Raw genomic sequence first — 24165 nt, forward strand, 5'->3', positions numbered from 1 at the left:
CTTTGATGAGTCAATACTGTGAAATCACATGATTTTTCTGTGCCCTTAATAACTTATAAGCTTTATAATGCATAATTGTATTACCAACACTAAGATCTATCATAATTTATAAGAACTGCGCTATGCACAAACTTGCCTCTTATTGTTGTCTACAAGGAAATATAAGACCTGTCAACATACATTTCAAAGCAGGGGTGGGTTACTAGTCTGTATCATAAATTACAGCTGATAAACACTGAGTCAATATCCCAATTCCCTTTCCAGAACTGTCTTAGTGTCAAAGCTGAGGGACTTCACTGTGATGAGAGAGCCAACTTCAATTAATAGGCATGCAAATGATATATCACAAATACATTAAGACATGCATATCACATACATATTTACTTAAACGAAATACAGAAATTAAGAAACAGCAGCAGCGTAAAGAAATATATCCTAGGTACATTGCATAAACTATCAATGAAGAATTATACAAAATCCAATTAAAGCATTGGAATTCTGTTCAATGCAGTTCTAAGATATGATAATTTATATGGACAACACAAATTCTAAAAAAATATTATCACATGCAACAACACTTCATGACAATTTAAGCTGCTCATTCTATGAGTTGCAGATAACACTTATATGCACCTAAATTTTAACTAGCGGCTCTGTAACCGAGTTAAACATACATATTGTAAAAATACAGTACCTTGCATTAGGTTAGGACTTGCGATGAATTTAAAAAAGCAGAGATCACACCTACAGTCTCTGAAATGAGTTTCAGCAACACATTCCAACAACCAACATTCTCTTATGTTAACCTATGTAATAACAAAATAAACTTTCAAACATTCTGCCCTTAAAATTATCTTTGGTCTTTAACTCCACATGTACAGGTCTCAAAGCAACTCTCACCTCATAAAATATCAGAAGAATAAATGTGCTGAAAACATAATACAGCCTGAAAACAGAGAGAAAATATTCTGGACTAGAGGGCCACACAGATAATTATACACCTTGCAACTGCCAATTCATTATTAAAACCATGCAGCAATGAAATTAAACTAAATAAATATACGATGGAGATCATAAACACAACATCTGATAGATCTATGTCTCAGATGATTACTAATATGTGTACACTATGGTACAAGGATAACCAAACCACTGTTCATAAAAAGACACTACTTGGCCAAGAAATCACAAGGTCAATTATAAGAAACACAGCTCAGAAAGGATATACAATGTTACTCATTAATAATTTTTCAGCAAATTTTAAAAAAAGAACAGAAAAAGGTGCAGAATATCTTTCAAACCAGTAAGCATAGCAGTGTAGAAGAGACTTACAGTATGAGAGGATAAAATTAAATAGAAAGCAAAATGTAGATAACATTACAATTAATTATTACAGAAAATATGTATAGAATATGACAATGCGTTCTATATTATTGTCTCATATCATTATCATCATTAACCCACTGCTGTAATGTAGTTTGTGCTGACTTATGATTTGTGGAAAATATCCTTGTGCCATATTTCTGTAGAAATATTAACAATTTAACTATAATCTCGCAATATTTCATTTGAAAACCATTTATCTTATCTAGTGAGCCTTTCTCAATGTAAGTTCCAGTCAAAGAATATAACCACAAATCTGGGTGAGAATTCCTCAAACAGCATTAGTGTATTATAACAACAATATCCTAAATATAAACATATTATATGGAACTAGTCTTAGGAAATACTTTTGTAGCTATGGGAGAAAGAGGTCTTGATGTGTCCCTGTTGTCAGATGAACTGTATTTCTCATGGTATTCTTGAAAACACGGCACAATGCAGAGATTAGTCTGGCACTCAGGACAATGGTACTTCGTCTTGCGGCGTAATATGCGCCCGTGACCATCAATAGTATTCCAACAGAAATTGCATCCCAGAGCAGGTCCTGGACGTAAAACAGGGCAGTGACCTGACCGGATAGGTTCAAACTTTTCTCTTGGAGAGGAGGCCTGCACAATAAACATTAGAAAGAGTTTCTGAAATTAATATTTATAAACAAAAAATAACAGAAACTAAACTGCATTAAACAAGTGCTGAACAATGGAATTATCAAGTGCTATGCCTCAAGTTAACAGTAAACTATAAAGATATATCAGTATAAATTTACATCATATGAAAATTAACTTTTTTTGCACTAACATACCAAAGGTTTTTGACAATGCAAGGTGGGAACAGGCTAGGAATGGGAAGGTAGGAGCTGTGGCGTTAATTAAGGTACAGCCCCACTGAAAATTATAACTGAAACAACACACATTCAATATAAAAATGAGGGATAACCTCTCAAAATAAAATAAAATAAACAGAATGCTTTCTTTCAACATTAACTTTCCAAGTTTATATTGGATCAGTGGAGCATCCTATTCAATTAGGAAGCACTGGGAATTTCAGGTCAGGTATTCTTCCTGCCACTATGAGCTGGTCCTAGTGGAAATGTCACCTGAAGTCATAAGGATTCAAACCTAGGACACAGAGGTCAGAAGTGGAAATACTACAGGAAGTTGTTCACGACAAGAGAGTAGTATTACAAAAATATTGTGAGCTTTGATTTGGGAAGACTTGGGTATAAGGAGAAAAGGTGTTCAACAAAGTGGTATGTTCTGTCTGGACTGTCAGCAGAGAGCTGCCATGGAATGACAATAGTACACAAATAAGCTTGAATGGAGTTTTTAAATGTAGGTTTTTTTGCTAGTTGCTTTACGTCGCTCCGACACAGATAGGTCTTATAGCGACGATGGGACAGGGAAGGGCTAGGTAGGAGTGGGAAGGAAGCGGCCGTGGCCTTAATTAAGGTACAGCCCCAGCTTTAAATGTAGGAAAGATCATAATAGGAAGATAAAGTTGGAATTCAAGCAAGTTGGGGCAAATATTTGTTTAGAGGAAGACTTAGGAATATCCAACTTAGAAATCATTTAAGAAAAGACTAGATAAACAACTGATAGGGAATCTGCAATCAGGGTAACAACCCTGAATGTAGATCAGTGGTAAGTGACTGCTTGATTGACGATGGGATGTATCCGAATGGTTTTGAGACATCACTGTTATCTGTGAGATAGAGCTCGAGTGATAGATTTTTTTTTTTTTTTTTTGCTATTGGTTTAATGTTGCACTAACACTCTGAAGGTTTATGGAGCTGCAAGGATGGAAAAGGGCTAAGATTAGAAAGATAGCAGCCATGGCTTTAATCAAGGTACAGTCCCAGCATGTGCCTGGTGTGAAAATGTGAAACCACAGAAAACAACCTTCAGGGCTGTTGGCAGTAGGATTCGAACCTTGAGTGATAGTGCCAGTGTGTCATCTCGTACGTGCTGGAGTATTGTGTATGTAGCTGTAAAATGGCACCAAAAATTAACCGTTATTGGGAAGAGTAAATCATGGCCTTTTTCATGCACATTTCCTGTAAGATTGAATAGTGAAACACTTGAGAGAATGGTTTAACCATCAGGAAAATACTAATGAATGACACAGTGTCCCGGGGCACATTCAGTCACAAAAAGCTGCCACAAGAGGAAACTAGTGAAAGTGTCGCCTGCTGTGCTTCAAGAACTGTGGCAAATCGTGTCCCAGGAAAATTTTTTTTTTTTGCTATTGGCTTTACATCGCACCGACACAGATAGGTCTTACGGCAACTATGGGACAGGAAAGTGCTAGGAGTGGGAAGGAAGCGGCCGTGGCCTTATTAAGATACAGTCCCAGCATTTGCCTGGTGTGAAAATAGGAAACCATGGAAAACCATCTTCAGGGCTGCCGACAGTGGGGTTCGAACCCACTCTCTCCCGAATACTGGATAATGGCCACACTTAAGCGACTGCAGGTATCGAGCTCAGTGGAAAATTAACCAACCAAACGTAAAATGGCCAGGAAGGTGAATATCTCTCCTACCATTGTGAACATCGCTCTCAATAAGCACCTTGGGCTGATACACCACCACCTCCTGTACCACACTGTTGAACTCTGAACCAACTACAGAAAACTTTATGAAAGACAACTCACATTTGGTCAATTCTGAATAATAACACTGATGCAAAAGGACACAGCAGCTTTGTTCACCAATGCCAGGATACTTTTACAGAGAGCTTCATAATAGTTGCCAGATTCAGTTATTACAAGTAATGAAAATCATTTTTTCCGTATTGAAAGAATCTTAATAATAAATGTAAGAAATTTATTAAAACTTCAACCTATTCAATACAGTGCAAGATGTTAACGTGTTAGTTAAACATCATTAAATTAGTTGAGACATGTTTCGCCCCTTTTGTGGGGCATCATCACTCATATCAATACCTTAAAGTTCTACCAGACGTCTGGTTGGAAAATTGTAAAACATGTTGCATGACTGAATACATTAAAAAAAAAGTTTACAATATCTTATTATTAACAAAATATCAAATTGATTAAAAATATGTTGCACTGGTGAACATGCTTGTGAATTTTCACTTAAACAATGGCTGTCATATGTGTAATAAATGACAATAGTGATAGTCTAGAATCTTATGCAATGCCGAAGTTCGAAGACAGTTTAAAATTTATTTACAAATATTGAGAACGAATACAGAATACAATACAATTACAAAATACTGTACATGTATTTTACATGTGAAATGATGTGGAAAAGCATTCCAAATTTGTGCTAATTTCACTTAAATTTGATCTTACTATTACATTCATGATGTGGTCTAATGGAATTAGCATCAAGATGTGGAAAGTTGTATATGGTTTCTGACCAGCTCATGTGAAACGCGTTGCTTTACGTCGTAATTCAACCTAGATGTCTAAGTTGCGTAATTGTATTTTAGACCCAAACAAGTTAGTTCGCTGAAGTATCCATGGGCTATTCAACTCCGTTGGACACTCTCTATGAGACGGAGTGCCTAGTGCACGTAAACAAACAGTTGATGTTTGATTCAAACTGATCCTATGTTGAAACAGTTGAAATAATGGCTTGAATGAGGGCAGTTGAAGTGTCATTAATGTCTTCCCATCTGACTACTATTTTGAAGTTCTAACGGTGTGTTTTAGTTGCATCCATTATGATCCCCATCTACCATACAAAAAGTCTCTCATTTGTACAGAGAGGACAACTCACACGTGGCATGCACTTAGATAAGGCATCAATCCATACAACTAGAACATCCCTCCATATTTACTGTGGGCCGATGACCTTCGATGTTAGGCCCCTTAAAACAACAAGCATCATCATATTTACTGGGAGATGAAGCAGGAAACAGGGACCCATGCTATCTCATTTCAGGACATTTCAGAGAAAAGACCTGCTGCTGTACATTCAGACATTCAAAACAATATCTGAAATATTGCTGTCCACACACTCTCACTGACCTTTGGACAGCTTGTTGTGAGGAATGAGATAGGATTCCCATGCCCGTTTTCCAAAGCAGTTTTTTTTTTTTTTTTTTTTTTACAATTTGCTTTACACAGATAAGACGTATTGTGGCGATGGGATAGGTAAGGGCTAAGAGTAGGAAGAAAGTTACTGTGGCCTTAATTAAGGTACAGTCCCAGCATTTGCCTGGTGTGAAAATGGGAAACCACAGAAAACCATTTTCAGGGCGGTACTGGGGTTTGAACCCATTATCTCTCGAATGCAAGCTGATAGCTAGGCCTACATGATCCAGCCATTTTCTACAATGGAAACTATGATGTAGGGCAATAGTCCACAAGGCTGGTGGTCCACAAGAATACAACTAGTAGTGGTGGCATGGGATTTCATAGAGGAAAGAACATCTAATATTCCAAACAATCTTCTGAATACTTAAAAAAATTCACTGATTTGCACTGCAGCAGATTGAACTCTTTTCCTTTCATCAGCCATCCATCTGGCCATCTCAGACTTTAATAAATACAGTATTGCACTGTCATAGTCTTTTACACACTGCATCATATGACAAGTAACTGACCTTTGAGCTATCAAGCTTTGCTTTCAGGAAAGATGATCTGGTGTAAAGGTGGAGACTACAGACATTAGGACTTCTACTAAGCAGGCTGACAATTTTAACAGCATGAGTCCTTAGCCCATTCTTGCTTCCCAGCTTCATCAGAAGGGTGAGTATTATACTCAATGAGGGGTCATCTTGACAGAATTTAATCTTGATATGAGAAGTTTAGAATACAGACGGTACAAGACAAGGAACACAGGATAAATACAGAAGAGGAAAATGATCCCAACCTGTCAATGTAACTAACACTGAAAGGTAGAAACACAAAAAAGGATACAATCACAATGACAGATCAGTGTGGGAAAAAGGAGCAGTAGAAAGAGGATACAAGGACAAATATGAAAACACAGAAGTGTGATACCTCCCTCGTAATGAAGATGGGAAGCAGAAACGAGTTTGTCGAGGGCTGAGGAGTAATGGACGTGGAAGAACTGGGATTGATGAAGATAGAGCCCATCAACCTGAAGATAATAATAATAATGTTATTTGCTTTACATCCCACTAACTACTTTTATGGTTTTTAGAGACACCGAGGTGCCAGAATTTGGTCCCACAGGAGTTCTTTTAAGTGCCAGTAAATCTACCGATATGAGGCTGACATATTTGAGACCTTCAAATACCACTGGACTGAGCCAGGATCACACCTGCCAAGCTGGGGTCAGAAGGGCAGTGCCTCAACCGTCTGAGCCACTCAGCCAAACCCTACCTGAAGATGTGGAGATTGCAAGGAACTTCAATACCATGCTCCCATTCTTTTTTTTCTGAGCGACTAAGCATAAAGGTTTCAATTATTTTACACTGTTTAATAACAATAAAATTACTCTTCTCTTCAAATGTCACCAACCTTAGCTGGGATCAAATCAGCTACTGTGAAAACCGACTGCATCACTGAGGTCGCCAATAATTACTGAAGTCAACATCAAACCATAAGCAATAGTCACTTGAATAATGTGCTACACTGTCATGCTAGGCTCTTCGAGCTACATACATATGATACAATTGCAGAGGGATGGAACACAGTTTCAGAGGTTGTCTTCAAGTAACAAACATTATACAAGGTGATACAGGGTGGATTATGATCAACCAATGTGAAGCCATCTTTCTTCTTCTTCAAGAAGGATACAAATATGAAGATAATTATAAAAATGAATAATTTCCTTATAAATAATTCATAGCTAAATGAGAAGATGATTGGCCAGTTGTACTTCTCCTTAAAACAATAATCACCACCACTCATAGCTTAATTGTTAAATTTTGAATTAAGGCTACTGCTAACTTTGCTATACATTTTTTGTCAACATTAACAAGAAACTCTGTTTCATTTTAATGTGATCTTGTAATGGAAAATGATGAAATGATGGATAGATAAAGAGACATTTATGTATACATATTTAAAATAAATAAATAAATAAATAAATAAATAAATAAATAAATAAATAAATAAATAAATAAATAAATAAATAAATAAATAAATAAAAAATAAACAAACAAACAAAAATGAATCTCCTTAAATATTGTCATGATTAAACTACATCTAGAGACATTTACATACACATATTTATATATTTTACAGAGAGTACCGGTATCTTACATTCATGAGGTCGTTAGGGCACGTCTAATTTTAGACGGGGGTGAGTGAAAACAGTCCATGGATTCACCCACCTCATTAAGCGACTTAAGTTCCCTAAGCAGCCATGAGTTTCTCCGAGCCACAGTTCTCACTTTATGCAGATGGAAAGTATACCTCTGCTTAGTATTGCGACGAGGAATATGTAATGGTATTAACTGCAATAATGTTGAGCAATCCACTCTATTCGTCTGACACTTATAAAGTGCAAGGTCCTTATACTCACAGTCTCACAAAAAGACTTGTAAGCGGACGAAGAGAGAGAAATACCAAAACCTTTGTAGCTGATCCATTTCATGAACCTTATTTGGACTCTTTCCAGGTTTTGTATTAAATACTGCCAAGAAGGTAGCCACACCTCGCAACAGTATTCTAACGATGACCTGATTATTTTTTTTTTGCTAGTGACTTTACGTTGCTATGGCCTGATTAGAGTGCAAAACAAAATTATTAGAGTTCTAGGGGAAACAAATTCGGCGCAGTTTCTTTTCAGAAAGCCAAGTAATTTAAACTCTTTCCTAGGAATGTTGATTAAATGTTTCTCGGAGGAAAGACTGTAACAGTTTGAAAGTGTCACACTACGATCATTTATTTCATTCAAACGAGCTATGTGAAAATTGCATAAATGGTAGGGGTAATTTACTGGTTCCAACTTATGTGAAAATGTAACTGCATTGCATTTTGAAGTATTCAAACCAAGTAGCCACTTTTTACACCATTTAGTTAGGAGGTTTAAGTCAGACTGTAGCAACTTATAGTACAACTCACTATTTATCATCTTAAAAATCTTTAGATCGTCAGCATACAGAAGGCAATTACTGTGTTGTATAAATGTTGTTCTATCATTTATCATTTATGAATATGACAAAGAAAAGGGGGCCCAGTAAAGAGCCTTGGGGGACACCAGAAGTAGGTTGGTACGGCTTAGACATAATACCATCAGATTTTACTATGCAAACCGTGTTACTGACAAAGCTTCTAATCCACTCCAAAGCACTACCTCCTGTCCTGTATGCTGACAATTTGATGAATAGAGCATCATGTTAAAATGAATCAAAGGCTTTGGAGAAGTCCGTGTAAACAACATCCACTTGTTGCCTCTTATCCAGAGATTCTGAAATGAAACTGATATACACAGCCATACTGGCATGGTAGAGTGTTTCTGTACAAAACTGTGCCGAGCTATATTAATATACTGTGAAACTGAACTGTATAATCTCTTATATACGATCTTCTCTGCCAAACACAACAGGCCTATAGTTATCAAACACCATTTTGTCTCCTTTCTTGAACACTTGTACCTATAACGTAACCTTTCTTTCACTCACACGGAAAATATCCTGACAAGAACAACATATTCATTATGATCCTAAGTGGCCTACGTAGCTCCGATGCACATTTTTTCAAAGCAATTGTGGGTATGTCATCCAGACCAAATGATTTGGAGGTATCCAAAGATGTAAGAACTGAAGATACCTCTGCTGGAGAGGTCACTATTGAGGTTAGGCCCATATCACATACGGACGGAGTGGACAGATTACACTTTGCGGCAGGTGAGTGATACTTTTCAAACATGTCTGCAAACCTGTCCAAGATGCTCCTTTTGTCTTGCAGTTCTCTCCAATCCTGAAGCATAGTAGATGGTAGGCGATATAACCTCCATTTGTTGTTCACAAAGTTCCAAAAACACTTTCGGTTGGCAGCTAATTATGATTCCATCGAAGTTGTATAGTTTCTGTACTTTATGAGCTGAAGACGCTTAAATTCACCACATATGGTCAAAAATTGCACGTAATCACTACTATGGCTGTTTTTTTAAACTTCCTTCTTGCCCTCTCCTTTTCTTTTAATTTATCTATTACCTCTGTGTCATACCAGCATGGGTACTTCCGCATGCTAACTATCCAGGATGGTAGAGTGTCTTTGATTACAGCGTGAAGGAGGTCGTAAATAAGTGTTAACACCTTATCGACGGAGGGGGAATCTTCGATTAAATTCTAAGGACACAACGAAAGGAGATCTCTCATCTGAGGAAAATCGGCCTTAGTCCATGCGAACATTAATTTCCTCTGAAGCACAGGGCACATAACTCAAGGTAAAGATAACATGAATTCTACAGCTCCATGGTCGGATATAATTACCTTTTCTGTCTCAAAGCAGTTGAGGTGTCCATAGCATTGCTCCGAGATTAGAACAAGGTCCAGGAAGTTCTGATTTCTTGTTGGGAGGTGACATATTTGCTTGAGTCTGAATTCACTGATGATTTCAAGAAGTAGGACTTCCACGGGACCAGAATTCCCAGCCAAATGCCTGATGTTAAAGTCTCCACAAACTACAAGAATATCCTGTGGGTTTAAAACAGCTGTGATGTTGGCCAATGTTGCTCAGAGGTTATTAAGAGACCTGCCTGAAAATAGGAACCATGAGCAACAGCAAGTAGTTCTTTTTTTTTTTGCTTTACGTCGCACCGACACAGATAGGTCTTATGGCGACGATGGGATAGCGAAGGCCTAGGAGTTGGAAGGAAGCGGCCGTGGCCTTAATTAAGGTACAGCCCCAGCATTTGCCTGGTGTGAAAATGGGAAACCACGGAAAACCATTAGCAAGTAGTTCAAATTATCATGAATATACAAGGTGTTCCCCAATATGTGGGAAGTAATCCAGTGTGGATAGGATGTACACCCCAAAACAACAAAAGAAGTCTCTGTGAACATATGCCCTACAGTCGATCATTTATGAGCAAAGCATGTTTTTGTTATTGGCTAAATTGAGGGAATAGTTTGTATTTTGTCCAACAACAGTGAGGCAGCATGTTCGGCGTACATTTAGGTGCTTGGTGGACATTTTTGAGGACTTGGAGCAGTATCCCTGCTAGTGCACCAACATGGCGAGTGGTGGAGGTGGTGGTAATTCTTGTTTTTAGAGGAAGTACAACTAGGTAACCCTCCTCTCTGAACAAATTAAGTGGAAAAGACAATTAAAATTTTAAAAAAAAGGTATTTATTCAATGAAAGAATTTGAAAATATATTAAAAAACAAAAATTATTATATTAAGCCAAAAAGGTTATGAACACATCAAAATGGAACGTAGGTTCCCTGAGTAACATAACTCTTGAAATTTATATGCCCTTAATTAATCCACTCTCACACATAAAGTAAATGATGAGATCAGTAGTATTTGCATCATCAGCTAATATAAGATTGAGTGTCTCCTGCACGCCAAGGTACCGTCTTAGGCCAGAAAGATCCACGCCCTCTGTGAGGATGTGGGCCACGGTGAAGTCAGCACCACAAGAACATTCTGGGGGATCTTCCCTCTTTGGGAGGACTCTTCTCAGCCTGCACAAAACTACAGGTTCTCTGTGAAGGCTGGTAAGAGGACTGCCACACGGTAGTTGTCCTCTTAATTGCTCTCAGCTTGTTGGGAGTTTGGATAGCTAGCCACTCCAATTCCCATAACACCAAGATGGTTTGACGTAGCTGAAAACAAATATCCCTAGCTGGTGTATTCTCAGATCTAGGTGGAAAAAGTACCACTTCTGTTGTTGTTTCGTCCACAAGTTCATTTCCTGCAATCCCAACATGACTTGGGATCCATGCAAAAGTGATTCTAGTGCCAGCATCACACAACCTGGCTAGGTCATGAATCTGTTGTGCCAGTGAATGTTGCAGGAAACAGATGGAAATAGACTGAAGAGAATTTAACGAGTTGGCATACATGAGAAAGTGGTTTCTTTTATCACCCAGGGCAAACTGCTAGGCTTCTAAGATGGCAAAAAGCTCTGCAGTAGACATGCTACAGACATCAGGAAGCGAGATCTTCATGCGAACACTATCGGAGATGAAAGAGCAACCCACATTTTCTCCAATTTTGGAACCAACCATGAAGACATGACATGCGGCCGGATACTAGTGAATTAAGCCTTGGAAATACCTGCGACGAACAGAGGAATTTGTGTTCACCTTAGGTCTACGGAGCAGACTGAGCCAGTCACGGAACTAATCACAGAGGTACCTCGATAGCAGTCTGCTCAGGACAAGCACCGATGGCCACATCTAAATCACGACCCTAGTTATAAATTCGAATCCCAACTGGCAGTGTGGAATTTGGCCAGTTTTGGTACCTCTGGCTGTATTTGGTGCTAAAGATGCATTGATGCATTAATGTAGTGGCATTTCACGATTTTTGGCAGTGTATGTGAGGAATACGGTAGTTGCTTGTAAAAGTGGAACTCCCGATTCAGCAAGTAGGTTGGGAACGTTACTACATTTTCTTGAGCGTGACATTGAGAAAAAGCATTCCCTACTCGGGCTTGAAAGAGCCGGAGGGACATGAAGTTATAAATAAACGTATATAAATAATCCCCAGAATTCTCAATGGTGTGGTGTGGAGATAATCCCCATATCATTAGGGAGTGTTGTAAGCTTTTTCCAGGTCAAAAACACAGTGACTAGGTGTCCCTTCCAGAGGAAGGCCTGCTGAATGGTGCTCTCCAGTTTGACCCAATGATCAGTGGCAGACCGATGAGAGCAAAAACCACACTGGTAGTTTGTCAAGAAACCTTCCATTTCCATGGCCCATACAAGTCACCAGTTCACCATCCTTTCAAATAGCTAACAGAGGCCATTTGTAAGGCATATTGGCCTATAACTATCCAGAAGCTTTGGATATTTACTTGACTTGGAATTGATATTACAATTCCCTCGTGCAACTGAGATGGAAACACACCCTCACTCCATATTCTGTTGAACAGGGTGAGGATATCGCTGAGACATCAGTCACTTATGCTTAAGCATTTGATTGTGGATTTTGTCTGGTCTAGGAGTGATGTCCCTGCTCAGTGCAAGTGCACTCTGCAATTCCCACTCCATGGAAGGCATGTTATAGGAATGCGAAATACTAGAGGCAAAGGAGAGATGGTGAGCCCCTGCTTCGCGCATAATAGGCAGAAATGCAGAGTCGTATCTCCCAGAGCTGAATGTATCTGCAAAATGTGACATGATGTGATTTGCAATGATTGAAGGAATCATAACTGCATCCCAATTAATGGAGATTCTGGGGACTGAGGGCAAATTGATAATACAGCGGAGTTTTGTCCACACTTGTGATGACGGAGTATGTGTTGTCATGGAAGACACACCAAACCAAAATCAAACCAAACCCCATGGCTCAACAGCCCCAAAGGGCCATGGCCTACCAATCGACCGCTGCTCAGCCCGAAGGCCTGCAGATTACGAGGTGTCATGTGGTCAGCACGACAGATCCTCTCGGCCGCTATTCTTGGCTTTCTAGACCGGTGGAAGATACACACTTTTCCCAAGTAGCTTTCTTACTTTCTCAAATCAAAAAACGGGCTGTAGCATGCAGATGCTTAAATGTAATGTGATTGGCCATTGTAGGATTCCAATAATAATAATAATAATAATAATAATAATAATAATAATAATAATAATAATAATTGTATGGCCTCAGCTACCGTGTGCAGACATTTTAATTCAACGCCATCTGCCTGTCTGCTTGTCAATTTCGACGTTCCGTTTTACTCTAGGCCCACTAGATGGCAGACAGAGTAAACCGGAATTCTCTTGGGTGTCTATGGCTAAGATTTAATGAATTTTGTCAGGTAAACACCAAATGTGTCACCAGAGATCTTTTATATGCTGGCTTCGAGTGTCGAATGGACTTTTCTCCGCCCTTTGAAAATCCGTTACCTCTGCCGGGTTTGAACCTACTATCTTGGGATCCGGAGGCTGACACTCTACCACTGATCCACAGAGGCAGCTGTAGGATTCCAATGATAATGCTTTAAAGCCTATTGGCGATCATATGGTTAGCGCAGTTTTGTCAGTGCACCATAGGGCCAGTTTCTGGCAACGGATTCCAGATAAAGAAGGAATTGTTTCCTCTGCAACTGCCAGAATTCCTGTGGTAATGGAAGAAATGTGGTCGTCAACAGACTACAGCATATCATCGGCCATCACTGCGTGTTTTGTGAATTCTGGCCAATTTGCCTGCCAAAGTAACCAGCGCTTGGGGTACTTCAAGAGCGTTAGAAGTATCAGGAAGTGGTCACTACAATATAGGTCATTGTGTACTTGTCACTGTAACAGGTGACATCCAGGTGGGAGAATGTGCCATCTGCGTTTCTGAATTGTGTAGGTTCCCCTGTGTTAAGCATGCAAAAATCAAACTGGTTGATAAATCACTCAAGATTCCTCTCCCTAGCGCAGGAAAGCGAGAAACCCCAATTTCTTTAATGACAACAGCTTGTTGCTGGCTACTCTGACTTGACAATGCTTGAAATGTATTAGTATTTTGTACAAAGCTGTCTTGGGTAATCCATACTTGTGTGACCTTTTCAGTGAAGGAGATGGAGAACTCTGGAGCAGTCATGTATTTAAACTTTCTCTGGGCGCCTGAATAAGATAACATATCCAGAGTTTTGATCTCCTGTATTTTCTCCTCCAGCTTGAATGTGGGGCACGCCTTGGAAATTGGAGCAGCCACGCCTAGGCAGTTGACGCACACAGGTAGTGGTGTCAGGTCATCGAACCAACTGATGAGCCCACCCTAGCACACGAGGGCGAAACGCTGGCAACCAAGAATGAGTTAGCTGGAAAATTTATAATGTCCAGTAACGGACCATTTATACTGGTATTATAAATTTACTCATTCAGGACAAATATTTCAGATTTCCTATGGGAATCAACATCTATATCATCTGATGGCCAAGCAGGCATCAATTTTTGATAATGAGACAAAGTCTCTTAGTGCATTGGCACTGCCGGTGGCTCCAGTTAGCCTACGCAGTGGCCTCCACGGTATGCACTAGCCAGCGTATTGGTAGGTGTGCTAGGTACCAACTGATGAGCCCACCCTAGCACACGAGGGCGAAACGCTGGCAACCAAGAATGAGTTAGCTGGAAAATTTATAATGTCCAGTAACGGACCATTTATATTGGTATTATAAATTTACTCATTCAGGACAAATATTTCAGATTCCCTATGGGAATCAACATCTATATCATCTGATGGCCAAGCAGGCATCAATTTTTGATAATGAGACAAAGTCTCTTAGTGCATTGGCACTGCCGGTGGCTCCAGTTAGCCTACGCAGTGGCCTCCACGGTATGCACTAGCCAGCGTATTGGTAGGTGTGCTAGGTACCAACTGATGAGCCCACCCTAGCACACGAGGGCGAAACGCTGGCAACCAAGAATGAGTTAGCTGGAAAATTTATAATGTCCAGTAACGGACCATTTATATTGGTATTATAAATTTACTCATTCAGGACAAATATTTCAGATTCCCTATGGGAATCAACATCTATATCATCTGATGGCCAAGCAGGCATCAATTTTTGATAATGAGACAAAGTCTCTTAGTGCATTGGCACTGCCGGTGGCTCCAGTTAGCCTACGCAGTGGCCTCCACGGTATGCACTAGCCAGCGTATTGGTAGGTGTGCTAGGTACCAACTGATGAGCCCACCCTAGCACACGAGGGCGAAACGCTGGCAACCAAGAATGAGTTAGCTGGAAAATTTATAATGTCCAGTAACGGACCATTTATATTGGTATTATAAATTTACTCATTCAGGACAAATATTTCAGATTCCCTATGGGAATCAACATCTATATCATCTGATGGCCAAGCAGGCATCAATTTTTGATAATGAGACAAAGTCTCTTAGTGCATTGGCACTGCCGGTGGCTCCAGTTAGCCTACGCAGTGGCCTCCACGGTATGCACTAGCCAGCGTATTGGTAGGTGTGCTAGGTACCAACTGATGAGCCCACCCTACCACACGAGGGCGAAACGCTGGCAACCAAGAATGAGTTAGCTGGAAAATTTATAATGTCCAGTAACGGACCATTTATATTGGTATTATTAATGTCTTCATAAGCATGGATCCATCATGCAATATTCACATCTTGTCGACTTCACCAGCATCAATTTCTTTGACTGCATATCTGATCAAAAAAGGACATTCATCTAGGAAACTCCTTCCAATGACCCTGGAAGCTACCAGGAATCAAGCTAGATGTTTGTCACTTAAATAATCTACAGCCACTGGAGTATATCTTTATCTTTTCTTGGCTATCTTTCATGTTTTTTTTTTGTTTTTTTTTTTGACGGGTGCCACTCTTTTTAGAAAGAAAAGAAGAGTTCCATTTTCCGGTCCTACGAGTAGCTAGGGAATGAAACATTCAAACCTTCAGCATAGCCCTGCATGCCAAAGTAGGGCCAGATACTCCAGAAGGCACCCAGTATCTGGAGGTGGGCTGCTAGCGACTACTTTCCCAGTAGCTATGCATCACCACGTGTCACGACCTGAAACTTGTGTGATCAGTGATTGGGGGAGGATGGAACCTCAGTACAAACTTATTATCTGAGGTAAAAGTGCTGGCTATACAGTAAGAGAAATTAAATTTAAGTTGCTTATGATAGAAGGAAAGATAATAATAATGTTATTGGCTTTATGTCCCATTGATTGCTTTTACAGTTTTTGGAGCAATTTTAAATACTGCCGGACTGAGCCAGGATCGAACCTGCCAAATTGGGGTCAGAAGGCCAGTGCCTCAACCTTCTGAGCCACTCAGCCTGGCTGCAGAAGGAAAGAAATAGAAATTAAGACAAAAGAGCACAGACACCTTTCAGGCAACTGGGAGGATACCTCATTAGTCTGGCTCTACACCGAAGCCAATATAGTGTGGGTAAAACTGAGCAGGCACAGTCCTCGGGATCAACAAGCACATAAGCCCCCACAATGACGTCAAGGTCATGGTGTCCCTTGAGTAATCAACATGGCGACAGCTACTCAATATGGGATGTGCCAGGTAGGGCTATTACCAGTAATTCCAGTACAAAGTTGGAAAGTCTGTAACTCGTACACTATTGACTGTAGAACATATGTTTATACAGAATTTTTGTGTTGGTTTGGGGTGTACTATCCACTTTCATATTACTTCCCATATATTTGGAAACACCATGTATACCTTAAAAATTTAATCCAGAGGAATTGGCAGGGCGTTTTCTTCTTCTGCCAAGTCATACTCAAATTCTCCATCACTGTCTTGTACGCTTATAAGAACTAGTACTAAAATCTGTTCAATCCTATTTTGTTTTTAAGAATCTTCCCCTTAAAATCTATCGGAATGTTTTACACATACATCCTATACCATTCATGTTATTTGATTAGGCACTCTGTTAGTATTTTCAAACAAAGCTGTGGAGTTCCTCTTCCAACTTCTTTCTTTACCTCTGCCCATTCGATCCTGTTCAGAAGTGGCCTTCAATGATTAATTAATGGAGAGAGGGGACAGCAGCAAGAACAACATTCACAAGACGAATGAACAAATTTAGAATGTCCATGAATACTAGATGTATATATTAACTGACAAATTGTGGGTTATCAAAATTACACAGTTAAGTTCAACTGGATTGTACTGGAGATGGTAGGAGAGTAATCCAATTATTCATTGCCCCCAATTACTGACATGTTAATATATTTGTTGTTGTAATGTCTGAACAGTAAAACATGTTGCACCTGCTCAAATTCAGATTCTAAAGAGGAAAAATCTATTCATTTCTTGGTTAACCATTCTAGAATATATGCGTTTTACTGGAGGTATCTGGAGCTATATTTATAACACAGAGTGATAACTTGCATTGTCCATTCACACAATGCTTCTTTCTTCCAAATAATAAATAAACCAATGTTTGTAGGTATTTGGTGTCTTCTGCCCATGTTAGTCTGGGGAATACTGATGACCTGTACACCTACTTGGCTTCTGGGACAAAACATAGCCCTTGCCGAACCTACATAACATTGTACACATTTAGCACTTTACTACATAGGCACATTTGTTTTTGTAACTTTGCCAGGTAAACTTAACTGTGTAATTATGATAATTATAACACCATCATTGTATTATCATTGTACTGTATTGTATATTCAATACCGAATCTATTTTACATTCTTTCTACTATGTATTAGGACACTAATAACATTTCACACAATAAGTCAACAGTCCAACAACACCAAAAAACCAACCACTAACAAGAATCGTAACATAATTTAACAGCTCCAATTTAACAATCAAACCTCTGCAATATTCTTCAACAACACAAGTTTCACAATCAACATTTAAAATTTTGTCATTTGGAAGAAGAAAACAACAACAACTATTCAACATTCTTTCCTAAGATATCAACTCAATTACAAAATGTCTATTTGAAGCAATGAATATTATCACAATCTTTGCGTCAACATCATATCAACGTAGCGAGTGACGGCCCATTATCATTTCAGCAAACTCACATGGTTGACTCACAACAAATTAGGCCAACTACAAGCATCTGTTGAACTGCAGTCAACGCAATCTCACCGGATTAAACTATGAACATCTTATGAACAGTTGACTAATAAATGTTTCGGGCAATACACGCCAACGTCAAATAACAACACTGGCCCAATGCAATCTCACCGGATTAAACTATGAAAATCTTATGAACAGTTGACTAATAAATGTTTCGGGCAATACACGCCAACATCAAATAACATTGGCCCAGCAATTGGAATGCTTTTCCTTCCCATTTTATATTCAACATTGAACCTATTTTATATTCTTTCTACTATGTATTAGCTTGTCAATTTCCTTCTACATTAAGCACTGACTATGGCTTCAAGCCATCAATTATGTTACTTACAATCAAATGACATTTCCTTCTTTAAGTGAACTACATACGAATTTATCATTGTATTATCATTGTATTGTATATTCAACACTGAACCTATTTTACATTCTTCCTACTATGTATTAGCTTGTGAATTTCCTTCTACATCAACCACTGATTACGGCATCAAGACATCAATTATGTAACTTACAGTCAAATGACGTCTCCTTCTTTAAGTGAACTAAGAACGAATTTATCACTGTATTAGAGTTTTAATTATTTCAGAAACATTTTTATGATGAACTGTAAATTTTATCCCACACACATTATCTTCCAACATATTTTAGAATAATCTTTAACCAGGTACCTGGTAAAAAAGTAAGGTTTTGATACTGACTGAAGATGCCTCATAAGTAGGGCTCGGATGTTTAGGAAAAGTCATATTTTTTCTTTGTCTCTATTTTCTTGCCTGATTGGATTTTGGTGCAAATCAGGTGATTATAATCACAATTAAGTGATTTTTATTTGTCATATAAATGCATACTTTGGCTATTTTTTGTCATAAGGTCATATTTTGAGCTATTTTCATAGAAATGTCATATTTCGGCGACAACTGTAGCTGTGCAAAGTCATCGTCAACTTTCCGAATGAGAAATAGTATTTACAAAACTGCTTTTCCGTATCAAATCTGCAGTTAATACAAATGGAATACTCTGCTGCTTCTATCAAGATTGCGCAGGAATTGTTTTTGTACAGTTTGTCAGAAAGTCGGGCATATATAAAGTCGAACTTTGAAATTGTATCAAGTGCAATTACTTGCTTAGAAGCTGCTAACTTAGAAATACATGCAAGTATTGAAATTGTGAGAAGTGTTGAACTTTCAGCAAAACAATCACATGGAATAGTTGGCATCAGTGTAATATGGAAACTTTAAAAATGCTTAATTGAAGTGACGGTTTTCGCTGTGTGTGCAAGATAAATGATCTTTTTAGAGGAGAAGGTACCAGTACATTTCAAGATGAGTGCATACACGACAGCAGTTATTTAATATTATTTAAATATGCGCCAAAAACGTCTTGTGACGTAGAAAGGAGGTTCCCTTCTTAAAGAATGTGTTAAGTGATAATCGGAGATTTTTTGCGCCTGATTCTTTGAAGATGAATCTTGTCATACACTTCAATACCACCCGCAGAGGAGAATGAAAAAGTTATATGAATCTGCACTATATGCCGAGTCGCCTTACCATAATGTATCGAAAGACATCTACTTAATTCATTTCGTGGTGCTCAATTTAATCTTAAACGCATTTGAGCAATATTAATGCAATCTGGTATTAAACGTTTCAAAATATTTTTTAAAAAATAGATTGATTTCTAGTTTTCTTCGTATTTCAAACCACCAATGAAGGGCACAAACATATTTTGGCTTTTAAAATGTTGTGTGACCTATAATTTTAGCGAACTTAGTACTTTATAGGTAAGTATTCACGAATGTTTGATAAGTGAATCAAGGACAATACACTGTGAATAACTGCTAAACATGTATATTCAGAAAATTAATATGAAAGTAAGAATAAAGAATTTAGTTAAAAAATATGTATCAAAGGAATTGACGTTTCAATTTATAACTTATTTGAAAATGGCCATATTTAGATTAATCACTTTCGGGTCATATTTTGTAATTTTTACATCGTATTTTGTCACTTTTGAGGTCATATTTGCTTGCTTATTTGGGCTATTTTTAGGTCTTAAACATCCGAGCCTTACTCATAAGAAAAGGCAAAATATGTCTCAATATATTTTAACAATGTTTTAACTCATGTGTTAACATTCTGTACTGTATTGAATAGGTGGCCAAAGAATAAATATTTTCTTAAATGCATTATATAATACTTTCAATACAGACCAAAAATGATTTTCATTACTTGTAATACGATCTCAATTTACCAAATGTCAATTGGGAAGGTAATGCGAACGACAGAAAGCATGACCAACAAATGGCAAATAAGTTAATATGGGAAGGACAGCTGATTCAGAAAGTGATGGAACCAACCAGAGGGAAGAATATCCTGGACGTGATGCTGGTAAAACAAGATGAGCTCTATAGAGAAATTGAGGTAATAGATGTATTAGTGATCAAGAAGCTGTTTCTGTGATAATTAAAAATAAATGTGATAGAAAGGAAGGTCTTAAAAGTAGGACTATTAGACAGTACCCACCTTATTATAATAGAGAAAGAAAGAGACTAAGAAGGAGGTGCAGATTGGAAAGAAATAGAGTTAGAAATGGCTGTGGAAGTAAGGAGAAATTGAAGGAATTTACTAGGAAATTGAATCTAGCAAAGAAGTCAGCTAAGGATAACATGATGGCAAACATAAGTGGCAGTAATACAAATTTTAGTGAAAAATGGAAGGGTATATATAGGTACTTTAAGGCAGAAACAGGTTCCAAGAAGGACATTCCAGGAATCATGAATGAACAAGGGGAGTATGTATGTGAGGATCTTCAAAAGGCAGAAGTATTCAGTCAGCAGTATGTAAAGATTGTTGGTAACAAGGATGATGTCCAGATAGAGGAGGTTGACTAATGCTAAAGAAGTAAAATCAACATCAAAATATTATGGTGTGTCATTAGTTTTCTTGGTGCTAATCTCGTTAAAAGATATTGAGTAGGTGCAGATGTTCCCTCTTTGTAGTTTTGTTGTTAGACATTCAGTAATATAATCCTGTTGACTGGTCGAATGTGTACAGTTAGGGAGCACGTCGTACACGTCATCCAACATTCTTAATCATATGAACTTAAAAGAAAAACAATACACATAGTTGAATATTCTAGAATGCTTGGTACAAACATGCCTGTGAACGTACAAAATTAATATAATTCCAAAGCGTACCGCAAGAATACTGTGAACATTTTATCGTATTTTAATGTATTATTTGATAAATTTCATTATATTTTATTATATCCATATCATAGAATGTTCCAGAATGTTTAGTATAAACATACCAATGAATGTATTCAACGATTCACTAATATGAACTGAACTTCAAAGTGTACCTCAAGAATGCCATAAACATTTTACTTGCTGAAATTGTATTTCACCAAATTATCTACTACTCACGAACAGTACACTAGAATTTTATGTAACATATACATGTCATAGAATATTGACACTTGTTTTTAAACCAGAAGGCACATCATATCATTGTATATTTTATATATTACATATTTTAATATTATCACTCACATCATGTGACATTCTTCATTAGATTTAGTAATGTTTTAAAATTATATGTTAAGTTAACTTTAGATCTGATGACCAGATGAGGATGACCTCTGTGAAGGTCGAAACTGGTACTGCTTAGTAACAAGATATAATAAAGTATTGATTAGGTGGACAGTACCCATTCTTTGTGATTGTAGATACCAAGTATCAATACGGACATGAAACTGATAGATTACAATGACGTAAATGTAATCGACAATATTGTAACTTCACAAATATGTACAGAGCTACTCGGGATGAACAATATAAAAGATAGAGAGGTATGAAGGAAATATTGTGTAGTGAAATAATGGCTTTGTTAGGCTTACTCTACCTGGTTGGCATGGAAACAGAAATTACAAGGTCAACAATGAATTAACTTACAAAAGATTAGTGTTTTTATTTATATGTCTTTGATTTGATGATAAGTCCATGAGGGGAGCTCACATGATAAACTGACTACAATATGAATGGTTCTTGATGCATCTGTGACAAGCTGCAGGAACAGTTTCAGTCCTAGTGTGTTCGTAACTGTTGACGGAAAGCTCCAAGCTTTTTGAGGATGATGCAGCTCTGTTCAGCCAGCCAAATATGGATTAGAGTTGTTTTTACTTACAAATTCCAAAAACCTTCTACACGGGAAATTCAGAAATGTACTATGGCAAACAGAAACAAGGACAAAATAAGGACATCATGACATACTGAACTCCCCTTTGGAGATTGTTGGCAGATTAGATTCTCACACTGAAGGCAAAAAAAGGAATGTCACCATTAATAACTGGTACACTAGCTACCCTGTGGCAATGTCTCAATTGATGAAGAAAATTATGTGTATTGAAACACTGAAGAAATAAAAAAATATGGAAAATTCATGTTGAATTTCTGCCTCAGAAAGTACAACCTGTGAATTATTCTTTGTTCGCGTACCAAAATGATCATAAGTTATGAAATTCATTATGGTCCATATTGACAATTGATCACTATCAAAGGGTAGAGAAGGGTCCACCTATTCAATACCCTTAGCTTGTAAATTGTCCTGTATAACTGGGACTAGTTTCGACCCCATATATATTGGGTCACCTTCAGCCACGCTCCAAATGGAAGACATATGCTCACGCATAACCAATAATAAAGTAAACAATCTGGTATGTCACAGTTTACAATCCCAATTTTAAACCACTGATGAAGTCCAAACAACACATCCAAACTTGAAACCAAATGACACATCAAAACTGCTGCGGTTGGTGCCAAACTATGCCGTCGCTCCTACAGCAACCAAATGTTCCCGAGTTGATCTGGAAGATAGCATCCCCATCTGTATAGACGAGCCACTTGATTTATAAATTATGTTTGTTCAATAGTAATGTAGGTAATGATTTGTATGTAGCTTGAAGGGGAACATTCGTAACTTGAAAAGGTATTCCTTTTCATCAGATGTAGTGATCTATTGTTTAATTTGGTTTGAAGTGAATGTCTGAAATGAAAACATTTGAAGTAAATTATTGAGAAAAGAAGGGAAGCTAGAAGATCGAGATTGATGTACAGCTGTATGAGATTCACCCCTGTGTTCTTCGTAAGTTGTGTGCACTTGGTACGGACACCAACACCAGATTGACTATCGAGAGGAAGCAGGAGTATAGCTTATGATGGCAGGGGTTGGAGGAGGGATGTTCGAGGAGGGGTGGGTGGGAGGCGGGTAGGTAGGTTTGAACTGATTGGTGGACTTAACGTGTCTTTTCTCTTTTTATACTTTGCATATATAGGAATATTCTGTTTGATATAATCATTCCTACCCGCCCCTCCTCACAACTTAGGTCATTACAAAAACGTCAGAAGGAATGTGGGGATTAAAAGCAATGTTATCATATAAAATACTCGCTCAAATGAAAAACCGCACATTTTCTCACTTTTAACGAATAGTACTACGATTTAACAGTCCAAAGTTCCAGTGCTGGAATGACCAGCCCGCAGACAGCCGTGAACACTCCTTTGCCACTGTTCCTTTAAATATACACACTGCTCATTCCAATCAGTGCCTCAGGGTAGAGATTGAATAGCAGGAATGCAATGACGAATCAGTTTGTTACGTACCAGTAGTATCAGAAAATGTATGAACCAGAGGAATGGCATGCTTAAGAAGAAAGTTATCTAACTCCGCAGCTACTTCCCGCCAATATTCAGGCAGGCTGTTACACTCGGTACGACCGGGCGAGTTGGCCATGCGGTTAGGGGTGCGCAGCTGTGAGTTTGCATTCGGGAGGTAGTGGGTTCGAAAACCACTGTCGACAGCCGTGGTCTCCCATTTTCACACCAGGTAAATGCTGGTGCTGTACCGTAATTAACGCCAGGGCCACTTCCTTTCCACTCCTAGCCCTTTCCTATCCCATCGTCGCCATAATACCTATCTGTGTCGGTACGACGTAAAGCAAATAAAAAAAAAATACTCGGTATACAGCAGTAATCCCATCTGTCGGACATGACTGGCAACAGAAGACACAAAAGCACATCACAACAAACAATGGTCAATGTAATATTATTGTTGTTCAATGTTATGAGCTTTCTGTATTGTAGGCCTTCACATTTTGTTTTCTTTCGACTCTGT

The 24165-nt window shown here is 38.2% G+C and overlaps 1 protein-coding gene across 1 annotated transcript in view; it reads right to left on the reverse strand.

The window, feature by feature from the left end:
* Positions 1–224: 224 nt before the first annotated feature.
* BtbVII (BTB-protein-VII) overlaps positions 225–24165 on the reverse strand; it is a 346577-nt gene continuing 322636 nt past the window's right edge. Inside the window, exon 8 of the mRNA XM_067147343.2 lies at positions 225–1991. Coding sequence (XP_067003444.1) covers positions 1704–1991 — 288 coding nt within the window. The 3' untranslated portion in view covers positions 225–1703. The remainder of the gene's footprint in view (positions 1992–24165) is intronic.

The sequence above is a fragment of the Anabrus simplex genome, chromosome 5 (assembly GCF_040414725.1).
Source record: "Anabrus simplex isolate iqAnaSimp1 chromosome 5, ASM4041472v1, whole genome shotgun sequence".
In the NCBI taxonomy this organism is placed as follows: domain Eukaryota; kingdom Metazoa; phylum Arthropoda; class Insecta; order Orthoptera; family Tettigoniidae; genus Anabrus; species Anabrus simplex.